The 13653-nt window shown below is 43.1% G+C and overlaps 2 protein-coding genes across 6 annotated transcripts in view; one reads left to right on the forward strand and one right to left on the reverse strand.

Annotated features, from left to right (window-relative positions):
* The window catches only part of ckap5 (cytoskeleton associated protein 5), a 29692-nt gene extending 25750 nt beyond the window's left edge, over positions 1 to 3942 (forward strand). For all 5 annotated transcript variants that reach the window (XM_037487981.2, XM_037487983.2, XM_037487984.2 and 2 more), the window contains 7 exons: positions 1065 to 1137; positions 1208 to 1396; positions 1486 to 1623; positions 1991 to 2074; positions 2210 to 2369; positions 2448 to 2569; positions 2741 to 3942. In XM_037487981.2, the coding sequence (XP_037343878.2) occupies positions 1065 to 1137; positions 1208 to 1396; positions 1486 to 1623; positions 1991 to 2074; positions 2210 to 2369; positions 2448 to 2569; positions 2741 to 3001 (1027 nt within the window). In that variant the 3' untranslated portion in view covers positions 3002 to 3942. The remainder of the gene's footprint in view (positions 1 to 1064; positions 1138 to 1207; positions 1397 to 1485; positions 1624 to 1990; positions 2075 to 2209; positions 2370 to 2447; positions 2570 to 2740) is intronic.
* Positions 3943 to 6276: 2334 nt separating this feature from the next.
* LOC119228855 (homeobox protein DBX1-B-like) lies at positions 6277 to 10821 on the reverse strand. Its single transcript, XM_037488821.2, has 4 exons — positions 10271 to 10821; positions 9737 to 9820; positions 7010 to 7212; positions 6277 to 6850 (listed from the first exon to the last, which is right to left on the reverse strand). Exons 1-4 carry the CDS (start codon positions 10638 to 10640, stop codon positions 6596 to 6598), a joined length of 912 nt encoding a protein of 303 aa, XP_037344718.1. The 5' UTR covers positions 10641 to 10821; the 3' UTR covers positions 6277 to 6595.
* Between the last annotated feature and the right edge of the window lie 2832 nt (positions 10822 to 13653).

Genomic DNA, 13653 nt, shown 5'->3' on the forward strand with positions numbered 1-13653 from the left:
ACCGGCTACACACCCAAGCGTCGAGTTAGATGTCTCTCTGAAGCTTAGACGGCTCGCAGATTAAAATAAACACAGGATTAAATAATCTGCGTGCAACAAGGCTGTTTGCTTGCTAGCAAATCAAGCCAGGAGTTAAAACAAAGTATTTAACTATACAACATAAATTGTATAGTAATTTGCTACCTGTGTGATGCATGATCTATGGGTCAAACATTCTCCTGCTGTTGACCAGCCTACATCTAGGCCCCTTCGTGATATGCAATATATTACCTATCGCACAATATATGAAAATGAGTTATCATTTTTGGTGGTGCGATATTCATTTTACATATAAATGAACATTTTAGTCTATCGAGCTGTCTGCTCTGTGCATGCACATGTTGAGTCACTTTCGACAATGAAAGCAGACACCCTCAGCGAAAGGGACTGAGTGAACCCACTGTTTTTAAGTGATATTTTTCATGAAATCTACTGACTATTAGGATAAACAAGTACACATGGTCTTGGTTACAAAGCTGCAATTTTCAGCTCTGGTGTGGGAACATTTTGGTTTTACGCGGAATAAGGAGAGCCAATAACATGGCAACGAAAACAGTCGACAGTTAAGCTAAAATCTCGCCAAAAATACAACCATCCACATAGTCTTTCAACCTGAACTAGTGTCTGTTCTTCCGGGCTGCTCGTTCGCCTCTTTAGCCGGTAGGGCAATGCGCAGGGCGACGGATATATTTTCTCACATTCAGATTCTTATGTATAAATATTCTGACATTTTTTTAAAAGCGCGTACTTGTATTACCGCTTATATTGTTATTAGGTAATCCGTGGCATGAAATTATCTTGAGATTGCAATTGCAAAAATGTTTCTTGCAATTAATATTGGTGCAATAATTGCACAACACAAATTTGACATCTTACCTAAATAGGGTCCTTGATGTGGCCTCTCCATATAATTGTGTACTTTTGTCACCTTTTTAAAGTAAGATTATGTTTGATTTGATTGCCACAGGGTGTGGTATAAAATAAAAATCCACATGGGTTTTAACTCTTCCTTTCTCTCTCTGCAGTGCTCTGCTGGTTTTGCTTCAGGACAGTTTGTCCACAGCAGCCCCCCCCCTGTTCTGTGAGCTGGTAATTAAGGTGAGGGTCTATACGTCCTCACACTGAGCCTCTTGTCTGTTCACTGACTTAGCACTTTTTGTGTCTTCAGTGTCTGTGGCGGATGATCCGCTTTCTGCCTGAAACAATCGACAACATTAACCTGGATCGAATCTTACTGGATGTCCACACCTTCATGAAGATTTTCCCCAAAGAGAAACTCAAGCAGCTCAAGAGTGATGTTCCACACAGAACCCTCAAGACTCTGTTACACACACTCTGCAAGCTCAGAGGGGCTGAGGTAACTCACTATTCCACCGTATTTCTGGAGTTAGCGAGTCTAAAATAAGAACAATGAGTTTTCTTTTGTATCAATGCATTGATCAACAGATCCTAGACCACCTATCGATGATAGAGAATCGTAATGAGTCGGAGTTGGAGGCCCATCTGAGACGGTCGGTCAAACACAATGGAAATCTCTGTGGACTCAAAAGTGACCGTGGTAACGAGAAGACTGGTCTGTGTACGGTGAGTTGGGCTGGGAAAAAATTGATCCTGGGCTTTCCGTTACTTACCGCTGCCCCTGAACGCCACAGTCTAGCTTGAATTCAAAGCTGGGCTAATTACTAGCAGAGCTTTCAGGGCAGCTGAGCTTGAGCATCCGAACATGGGTATGGTCTGACTAGCACCACCTGGCATATAAACCTCATTTATGGCTCTCCTCCTTCATTTTCTACATTCATAAAAAATATTGATGCATTAAGAATTGAGAGTAACCTCATTTCTGCTCTTCAAAAGTAGTAGGAACCTCTTGTTGTGAGCTACACACACTTGGGAGCCAAGGTTTTTGGTAAAAAATATATATACACAAACTCCTTGTGTTTTTTGTTCCCAGGAGGATCGGATGTCGAAAGCCAAGGTCAGCGACATTCTGACGGAAATCTTCAAGAAGATCGGCTCCAAAGAGAATACAAAAGAGGTCAGCCCCTCTTCTTTTTTTCAAATTATTCCAATTGTTAAAGGGAAGTTTCTACACCAGCCAACTTGTTAAAACAAACAATTATTATGGAGAACGTGCTGAGAAAACATTAAATGTGTCCGATCTTCTCTCCAGGGTTTGACGGAGTTGTACGAGTACAAACAGAAGTATTCTGACGCCGATCTGGAGCCTTTCCTCAAAAATACGTCCCAGTTCTTCCAGAGCTACGTAGAGCGAGGACTTCGCTTAATTGAGTCCGAGAGGGAGGGCAAGGCTCGCATCCAGACATCAGGAGGTAAAACAGTTAGCTGTGCTCAGCTCTTTGGTCAGAAGGAAGCCAGCCCTGTATAGTAACGTAAGTGCGTCTCCTCAGTGATCCCTCAGCATGGCATGGACTTCAGTCTAAGCAGCAGCAATGAAGAGCTGAAACCAGCCGTTTACTACGAGAGACTCAAGATCCTCAGACAGCGGCATGGCCTAGAAAACAACTCAAAGGTCAGCGTACCCACACATCTCGATGAGGACACTGACCTGATGCATTCCTTAGCTCCTCACACTCACTCCCATATATCTGACTGTGTCATTGCACACATACAAAAAGTAGTATGTTTTTTACCATCTGTGTGGAGGAGCTGACCCGTGGTCTCCCCTCTCTCCCTGCTGCAGGGCATCGGTGGCAGCGAGGACGAGCCTCAGCAGAGACCCCCCACATCCTCCCTGCTGTCGTCAAAGCCGCCGGTGGCCTCTTCCACCGACATGCTCCACAGTAAGCTGTCACAGCTCAAGGAGTCCAGAGAGCTGTACCAGCAGGAACACAACGCACACTCCCATTCCCCGACGCACGCACACACCCGCTCAGCCTCCCCGGCAGCCAACCTCGATGACCTGAAGAAACGTTTGGAGAGGATAAAGAGCAACCGGCAGTAAGGAGCCCCACGGCACCTCCTCATCCCATCTCCCAGCTGCTGCTTGAAATATTCATGTTCTGGTGGATTGTAATATGAACCGGTTCAACAAAACATACCCTTAAGTTTGAATTTGAACCTACTCCACCCACTGTGCCTGTAAGTTATTAGACATCAAACGCACCCTTATCTGATATGTATAATGTAGATGAGTAAGTTCATATTGATATTTCTAGCCTCTGCACACATTAAAAAGTTATGTAGTATTGAAACTCATTCTTTCAATGAGTTTTGATGTTGTGTACAGGGTCCCAGTCCCAGCTTTCTCTTTCAGGTTCCCTTCCTCCCTTCAGTCTCCCATGTACACGTTTTACTCTTGATTTATTAAACGGTAAACTACCCATTCTGTTTCAGTATTCATAATATGTGTAGAACAGTTAAATGGTTACAATCTTTTAATGTACAAAGTTCTTGTCATGTGGTTCCAGGACAAAACAAATCTAAATGTTTGTCTAAACTTGATTGACTAGACTATTGACAATGTCATAGCTGCTGGATTTGGAAGGAGAGGTGCTTGTGATCATCCCCAATTGTCTCTCTGAAAATACAGGACAGTACTGCCCACTTGTGGCTAAACGCTGTCATAGCACCACTTCTCTCAATTCCACAATTCTCAGTACTGTTGGATATTTTTTTTATTTTATTTTTTAGGCTTTTGTCCAAACGAATCCAACAGTACTTCTAGTAATCTTGAGGCTTTTGTCCAAACTGTTTGACATCTATTTTTCCTGGCACAAAGTAAGTTGAGATGAGTTTCCACGGCAACATGAAGGTGTGCGATGCCGTTGGACGCCACAGCTATACGCATGCAGGTGTTGTGTGTTTTAAACGTGGGGTTACTTTGGTAGTTTGTCCAGTTTGAGCCCCCAAGTATGTGCTAGTTTAAGATTTGTGTTTTTTTTTTATTTATTTTTTTTAAAAGGGCCAAATGTTATCAGATTTTTACCCCAGCCAACAAGTGCTTGGATGGGATTAAACGAGCAGACTTGGTGGTTCCGGGTGAAATTCTGCTGCTAGTTTTCTGGAGAGCAACCCATTGATGCTTTACAACTAAATGAGACTGAGAATGTGTGAAAATACTGTAAATACTAACCTTCCTCCACTAATCTCCCTTCATTTATCAAACGCGTGTGTATACCCCTAAACAGTATGATATGAAGTTGAGATTGTTTTTAATTAGTCATGTAATAACATTTCCATTAACGAACCAGTTGTTGTTCAGCTGATAATGGACTTGTCAGTTATCTGAAGGAAAGCAATTCATAACAGTTTTTTATTTAATGGTATATTGTTGCTCACCTTGTATAATCCATAGTGTAATGCCAATAAAGTGTTTTTTTTTTTTCCCCCCAACAATCAAGCTTTGAGTTTGCAGCAGTTATTGCCCCTTGTGTCGTGGGGTAGCGTAGCTTCGATGCTGCCGATTTTCTATAGAACACCAGAATTGGCACGTTCGCCATTGGCGCCCTGTGCTTTTTACAGATGAGAGCAGGTTGAGCACTGACCAGACTGTCCTCACCTGACCCCCACCCCTCTCGTCTGTTAACGTTTGCTCGTCTGCCTGGATCCCTCCGAAAAGTAACTTAATGCCTTAACTGACATGTGCTCTACAGCAGTGTTTCTCAACTGGTGGGTCCCGCCCCACTAGTGGTTCGCGGACCCGTTAGTAGTGGATCGCGGGCCATTGCATGGGAAAAAAAAAGTTTTAAAAAATTCATCCTGGGATTTTATTTTGAAGGGACTTTCTCTAATGCAGCGGAGTGTCGGTGTTTTTCCGGCTCGTCCGTCCATGTTTTCAGCGCGGCAATTAGAACGCGGAAGTACCCCTCCCGCTGACCGATCGAATTGGATCGCGGCTCGTCATTAAGGGGTAAAGGTGGGTCCCGGAGCCAGACAAGTTGAGAACCACTGCTCTACAGTGTGGAAAACTCATCCGGTCCAGTGCGGAGCGCCGCCGGAAGATGCTGCTGTAGAGGTTGACTAACATCTTCCTAAGGTTGTGACTGTTTTATAGACTTTATACTTCATATTATAAACACAAAGGGAACAAAGTGAGCTCAGTAGACAAGTCATGAACTTGAAATATTACTTTAAATCTATAACGTTATTGAGAATAAATGCACAAGGAAGAATTTAACTTCGTTGCTTTGCTACTTTTATTTTGTGGTGTGATTATAAACTACCTTTACATTTGATTGTGTTTTATGGAGCCAGGAGGAAGCAGCATCGATGTGTGTGGTGACACTCAAGTAATGTAGCTTGGACATACACTGTAATATCTTAATATTCTCTTATGTTAAAATATCTCAAGTCCTTGCTTACAAGTTTACAAGTTACAATTGACAGTGTTGATTGATTGACTAGACATACTGTTGTGGATCAATGCCTTGCAGTTTTAACTATTCTCCAAATTTTCTCTTAACTTGTTGACTATCTGACGTGATGACCTAAATTCCTGCACACACCAGGAAAGCTTAATAGCACGCACCCCTAGAACACTGGAGATTCAGATCCTTCCATTCATGGAGATTTATTGGAGCAACACACTCTAAGCCAAGCTCTTTCTCGCCAAAAAGATACCAACGAGGTGACAAAACAGCACATTAGTTTTTAAATTTCTTTGACCACTGAGTTAAACCCTCTTAACTATCTTCCTGATGTTTTTGTAACTATTCCTCCCCTGGTTGTGGTCCATCAGGACCAAGAACTCTTCTTACCTCATCAGTTCGTCTAAAAAAAACATGTATGTATGAATGGATGGTCTAAGTCCGTTGTATCACTACATTTCATTCACACACAACAATCTCAGGACCAATCTCATTCACACAGCCCCTCCACCCCCCATTCTCCATGGCTGCCAATGTCTAGAATTTGATGTGACTGGTGCGAGCGGTTGTCTTTGCGGCGCCGACTAAAAACATGGACGGACGAGCCGGCAAAAAATCTGACACGCTGCATTAGAAAAACGCGGTCGCGACCCACCAGTTGAAAACCCATGGTTTACATTTTGATAGTGTTAACTTTGAATTATGTGAGCAGTAGAAATGTGTCTCCATTTGGAACAAAATCCCTTGATGTGCACTTTGTTTTGAAATCTACGGTCGCTCAGGTAACCAAATCAACTCTCCACACAGCAACGAGGCTGTAGTCCAAAATTAAACTACCAGATTGTAATGTCTAGTGCAAATAAGACCGAGTTCTAGGCCTTCCCAACATTTATTTGAGAAATTATAAAGAATAGAAATATGTATGAAAAGAGCACTTTGTATTTTCAAGAGTTTTAGACATTTCAAGCTCCAACTACCTAAAATAACTTTTTTATTTACTGTATGATACACTGAACTACATAGGCGAGTCGTATAAACATCACTGTACAGGCATATGGATCAGAGGGTAAAAGACAGAATTAATATAACTATGTACAGAGCAGATTCAAGCACTTGTGGTATTTGCCTCCATTCAGTTTTTGTCGAGTTAACCTTTGCAGCTGTCGTGATATTTTCGGAGGAAGCTGCTGTTGCTTCAAAAGAAAAGAGTTTGACCAGATGTCTGAGTCCTATGACACAGTGATCTCTTCGCTGTCTGACTCTGATAGTTCCGACAGTTTGCTGGACAGAGATGTCAGGTGCTGGGGAAGACGTGACTCATGGCTCTCTAGCCTTTGGCAGTGGGTGCTGCTTACATCAGTGAGGTCTGGATGGGGATTGGTTTTGGTGGGGAGGGTCTGCTGTCGACAACCACCTGTTGAAAGTAGCTCCCTCTCTTTGGAATTCCTCCATTTCATCCTACGGTTCTGAAACCAGATCTTCACCTTCACAGAACAAATTACATGGTGTGAATGTCACTGACCTTGTTCCCAGCTCACAAGGTTTTTAATACCCAATATGAGAGCAAAGTGGCATGAACAACTTTTCTCGTAAAATTTAGTGATATTCAACAATAGAAGAGACGTGACCAAACTGTACTGTACCTGGGAATCTTTAAGTCCCAACTTACTGGCCAGTTTCTTCCGGTCCGGTTTGCTGATGTATTTCTGCCTCTGGAAAGTTCTCTCCAGGGCCTTCCTCTGGAGGTCTGAGAACACAGCCCGCCTCAGCATGCCCCTCCTGGGCTTCCCTTTGGGGGCTGACGGCCATGAAAATGTTCCCGGGACAGGAACCACAGAGGACAAAGCTGAAGGGACGAAAAATAATTATCAGTGGTCCTTGTTTGGAACATTGCATTATAGTTGTCATTGTCCATTCTGCCACTGGCTAGTGGTGAAATAAGAATTCAGTAAAACCGTTGGTGCCACTGTAGCCAAGTTTAGGGAGACAGGTCTTTAAAAAACATATCCCATTTCTTCTTTCTGCATGACATGAACAAATAAGAAATAATATATTTTATTAGGATTATTAAAAGTCATGGGCCTGGGTTGTTAACATTACATTTATGATTTAGGTGATCCTAAATGCATACATTAGAATAAATTGTATGTCACAGTTGTATTAATTGATGGATTTATTATAACCATTATGTGATTACAACCATCAACTGATTGCCTATTCATAATGTTTGCTCTGCATGTGCCTGCAGTTGCTTCTGTATCGACTGCTAAAGGGAACATATTTTAATTCAAAAATAATTTGTACAATTTGATGAATTATCAATTATTTGCATAATTAGTGTCATTATATTTTGGTCTTCTGGTAAAGCAAGATTCTTAGCATCTTGACGAGACTGATTCCAGGTCCATCCGTATCATTCTTATATTTCAAATATTTGGTCACTTTTTCTGCTTAAATTGTGGCGTTAAAAAGGCCCAACAGTGGAAACAGAGCCTATGCTAATGGGACGGTCTCTCCAAAGCTCAGCCCATATTGCCTCTAATGAGGCATGAAGGAGGATTGTATAGGCTGCAAATGCACAGAGAAAAGGGATTGTGTTGTAATGGATAGAGGGGAAAAGGCCGTCGACACTATAGGTCCATTTAAGACAGGCAAGTATATTACAGGCCCATTAAAGGCAGGTCAGTATATTATAGGTCCATTAAAGACATCCCAGAACGCTACATTTTTCCAAAAAGTGAGCCAATATCAAATAATTTAACCAATAAATGAGGCAGGGTGCAGTTTGATTTTCTCAAACAAACTTCACATTGCGGCCAATCATGTTTGGCTGGCACAGTTTAGACACAAGTCTACTGATCATGGACTGCTCTGAAATAATAATAATAATAATACTAATCATCATCCAGTGTTGGCGTAACTTTATTTTGAAATGGACGAAAAAAATGTAGCAGAGATGAAGACGCTGTTGTGATCTTAACGATGATAATCAAGACTTGACACGTCACATCAAAGTTCTTTCATTGCGAAGCTCACAACATCACCTTTTCTCATTGTCTCACTCCAATCTCAGAAATGCTGGCCGGCCAGTTGAACCCCTCCAGTAAAAAACTCTTTCGAAACTACACGATTCCTGTGGATAACATTTTTATTTCAAAATAGCAAATTTCCCATTAAAGACAGGGCAGTATACTAAAGACCCATTAGACAGGGAAGTATACTACAGGCCCACTAAAGACAGCTCAGTATAGACCCATTAAAGAAAAGCCAGTAGATTGACACTGCTTAGGGATCTTCACTGTGCTGCTATCACTTATGAACACGTAAATGGAAAAGTCCTTTTACGTGTTCATAAGTGATCAATTAATAAGTACACTAGGCAATGTTGGAAAATGGATCAAATCAATGAGTGTGTGTTTCTTTGTGTGGTTTTGGCTCTTATTGGTCACGGTTAGGGATCTTTGTGGGGTTGCAAAGGGGCTTAGTGGAAAATGAAGGCGCATGAGGAGGCTCAGAGTTCACGAGCTGGGAAAAGACCCGCCTCACATTTAGACCGTGACAAACAGCGTTGGTCTGCTGAGAGTGTGACCAACTGGACTAATTTTTTAGATTGGGACAACTGGTGCTAACACCCGCAGTCAGTGCAGCGCCTTATAGACGTTCAAATTGGCCAAGCTGATTCTAAAAGGCTGATACACCGGGCTGAGAGGACATCGTCATCCACAACAGCTCGTATGATTTGCAGCTCCTACCCTCTGCAAGCAGTCAAATCATTCAGTAAGATCTTTTTGTTGTGTTTCTGCCACTGAGATGTGATCTGTGTGAGGTGTAGTCAGTCTCATAATGTTTCATTGAATCACAGCACAGTATAAATCACTTATATCCATGAAATAGCTCATTAATATCACTATCAGGTTGAAATGTTTATTGTCGAACATACCTATAATATTAGTAATGATTCGAGTATCGGTTGGATGCATAGTATTTTACAGACAAATGGAGGACTGAACTACAACTACACATTTAGCGCCAGAAAGATGCTGATTTTGTTTCTTGGTACATTATGTTGGGAAAAGATGTGGATACAAGTGGAATGCCAAAGTGAAAATGAAGTCCATATTTTCAGCCTAAGTGAAACCTTAATGAAGGGATCAATGTATGGGACTAAGGGATATTTGACCCGTAAACATTCCTTTGTAGATTTAAAGCTTTACAGTCAGTGTTTTAAAGCAACATTATTGGAACATTTTTAATTATGAGTTATTTTTTTGTTTTGCTGATTATGTTCTTTTTAATGATGCGCTCTGGCAGATGTCTTGCAGAAGAGATGTTAATCTCAAAGAGACTGAATTGACTCTCATTGCACCAACCTGTGAAACAGGAAGCTCTGATGAAAGGATGAAAAACCCCATCAAAGAAAGGAAGAGGGAAGGACTTGGTCTGCACACTCTGGACTGAGGAGCAAGCAGGACAAGAACACATTGACTGTGATGATATTTCCTAACAAACAGGAAATACCACAGGCACAAAATGACAAATATGAGGAACATTTAAATATCCAATATTTTCATAAAACATATCACTGTTTCAATTGTTTAAGATGGACCTCAGCAGTTAATTTATTGTCCATATGCTATATTACAAGTCATCAATGAGTCAGCAACAGAGAGAGAGGGAAAGCAGGATGCCGAACTGGTGTCCTGATATTGCATCGGCTATTGTGAGATTGCAACTATTACTACTACTAATACCATTGTATAAGTAGCCTAATAACCGCAATGATAATAACTAATGCAATAATAATTACAAAAATGTATATTTTTTACTGACCATTTTTCAACAACCAGTAGCTGCTACTTTCATATAAGTCAGAAGTATGTACCATCATCTGGCCTCATACTCACCGCTCCCAGAGGACGGTGCCAGGATCGCACTGACGCCGAACTTGAGGTAGCTGGAGTCCGGGCAGGCAGTGTGCGGAGAGCGGGGGCTACTGCGGCTTGGCTGGCTAGAGTTCTGGCGCACCGAGCGCTCTGTGCTGGAATCGAATGCCCGGGACGGGACGCACGGATCCACGCTGAGTGGGAGTATGTTATCGGGACATCTTGAAGAGAAAGTCCTGTGTATGTAGCTGACCGGCTGGCTCAATTGGAGGAGGTTTTCCACCAGGAAGCCGGAGTGGAATGAGCGGTTCACGGGCGAGGAGAGAGCCGCCGCGGGATGCAGTGAGCTCGGGTACAGAGCAGGCGGTAGCGCACTGCAAGGAAACATCATGGTTGTCCGATGTGGAAAAGTTTCAAACTTTTTTGTGTTTCGTTTGCAAATAAGCTTTGAGGGAAGAAAACGAGACGCCTACAGAAACGTTCACTGCGCGCGCTATGTGTCTCAGCGCCCTTTTGCAGAGGTTTTATACAAACACACACACACACACTCGTGCACGTATACACGCGCACATGTTCAGCCCTCAGCCACCGCCTGATCTCCTTGAACAGAAAGGCCAGGCAGAGGGGATTGTTCAAAAGTCCTCTACTGTTTGATCAATTGTATGTACCAAGTCGACTGCAAGCAGCTCGTACATAAATGTCTTTATCGCACTATGTGTTGTGGCAAGACAGGTAAAGGGGCAGCCCACTAATATGGTCAGAGCATATAAAAGGGGTTGAAGCTCACCTGCTGACCTCGGCATTTCATCCTGGTGATTCACTCATCAGAGAGCAACTGAGGCCAGCTTTGGTTGGGAAACTAATTTGTCTTGCTTGCCGAGGGACAATTAGTTCAATCACCTGTTCCAACTGGGGGAAGTGACTGTGATCAAGCACAAAAAGACATAAGAGACAACCACTGTTTTCCGCTTCCCATTATATGATAGGCTTTTTAATAAGTCAATTGCGTGGACCTTTTAATGATTTTTCTGTGCTGGCTGAAGGGGGTGACACTGATGGAGCAGTCATCTTGCATGTGGTTTTTAATGTGTGGTTTTTAGTAATCTTATTTGCTGTGATTTTATTGATTTGTTTGTAGTGGTACTCACTTATTTTTTGTGACTATTTACGTTATCTTTAAAATATTCACACTGACCTTCTTGTTTAATGCAGTGTAGTTGTCACGTACGGGCACCGGAACAATTGTAAAATGTACAAGTGGATGTGTGGATGTGTGTATGCGTAGCCGTAAGATTGGAAGGACCGTGCGGATTGACTTTGGGTTGGACCGCTGGGAGGCGGAGACGGATTGCTGCGCCACGATTGGGCCAGAGTGTCCTTATAAGCGTTGCAGCTGCGGCCGAGAAAGGAGGACCCGACGACTACGCGGACGAGTCGGGAGCCGGGGACCAGGAAGTACCAGAAACCTACGAGTCTGTTGACCAGCCTGGAGAGTTCGGCGGAGCGGAGCCAGTGGAGATCCGGACCCGCCCAGAGTCTCGTCTCCGCCCGTTCCGGCCCCCAGAGTCTCGTCTCCGCCCGTTCCGGCCCCCAGACTCCCGTCTCCGCCCGTTCCGGCCCCCCGAGACCCTGAAGCCTGGCCCCCGCAGCGGCCGCCCCCCTGAGACCCTGAAGCCTGGCCCCCGCAGCGGCCGCCCCCCTGAGACCCTGAAGCCCGGCCTCCGCAGCGGCCGGCCCCCCGAGACCCTGAAGCCCGGCCTCCGCAGCGGCCGGCCCCCGGAGACTCTGAAGCCCGGTCGCCGTAGCGGCCGGCCCCCCGAGCTCCTGAGGTCCGGCCGGAGGGACCCGACACCGTGCCGCCGACTCTTGGAGTCCCCTGGGCGGCCGGGGGTTGTCGGGTTCCCTGCCCTCCCTCCCTTGTCTGTTTTTCTAGGTTCCACCCTCCTTTAGGACCGTCTGGAATTCGGTCCTTAAGGGGGGGGTTCTGCCACGGTTTGGTCCCTCTTCCTGTTTTAGTTTGAAGTTTCATGTTCCTTGTGGTCCTGGGTTAACTTCACTTCCTGCCTTGTCTTGTGATTGCGTGATTGTCTCCACCTGTGTCCAATCACCTGCACCTCCCTTGTGTATTTAAGCCCTGTGTGCCTGTTGTCCTTTGTCGCGTCATTGTCTACTGTCACTCGTCGTTGGAGCACGTCTTGTTTTCGTTTTGGAATAAAGAGCACTTGATCTGGAAAACTCTGCGTTTGAGTCCTCCCTGCAACCTGTCCAGCCCGATTCTTGTGACACTATGTTATGGTTGTCAGTAGAATACTCAAGCATACCTTCAAGAAACATCATATATATATATATATATGAGAGCCGGTGAAATAAGCATTGAACATGTCACTATTTTTCTCAGTAAATATATTTGCAAAGGAGCTATTGACATGAAATTTCTGATTATTCTTTTAACTCCATACCTTTTTGCACCTCCCTTTCTTCATGTGTTCAATACTTTTTCCCTGTGTTGTTTCACATTATTACAAATAACTTTATTTCTGAACTTTGTTTTGGTTTCTTTGTATGTATTACTTGGGTTGTTACCAACATCTGGGGAAAATGTCATGTCAATAGCTCCTTTGCAAATATACTGTATTTACTGAGAACAATGGTGACGAGTTCAATACGTAGTCACCATTCCCCCGCTGTATAGGAATGCAAAAGACTTCATTGCACAAAATGGAATAATCATGATGCTTTTGAATTGTCATATTCTGTTCTAATAGTCATCTGGTGATTATTACAAAATGTCCCGTAGAAACCGAACTCGACAGAAATCATGTTGAGTTTGACACAAATAGACAGTAAAGCAGATACAGTAGGACGTGTGTCTATGTCCAATAGGGATCCATAAAGGTATGTATAACCTTAGCATACTGAATCTCAGACAAGTCAAATGTGTTGGGATGCTGTTTTTAGGTACCATAGGCCATTAGCAATCTCGTTTAAAGTCATTTTCAATACAGCCTGATGTTCATTTAGTAAAGTGTGAACAAAGGACTGAATTCCAGAAGCTTCTTCCCTTTTTTCGCCTTCGAAGGTTTATTTTTATTTTTGGGGGGAATTTTTCCTGTGAGCACACATCTTTGGGACAGAGGATGTCTCATGTTCTCACAAAATTAGTCACTGTGACTATGTTCACTTATGTAAGTCTATGGTTTATTGCATGAACAGGTACATAAGATTAGTAAGGCTGAAGTGAGGAGTTATCTCTACAATGCCTTTTTATTTCAATACAATTACATCAATTTCTATATTAATTTTAAAAAAGTGATCCCAAATTATCTTCAGAGTGCTTTTCAGTTTATACAAAAAGCAACATTCTTAGTCCTCAGACTATCACATTTCCACACTGTAATTACCCC

This window comes from Pungitius pungitius, chromosome 6 (assembly GCF_949316345.1).
Source record: "Pungitius pungitius chromosome 6, fPunPun2.1, whole genome shotgun sequence".
In the NCBI taxonomy this organism is placed as follows: Eukaryota; Metazoa; Chordata; class Actinopteri; order Perciformes; family Gasterosteidae; genus Pungitius; species Pungitius pungitius.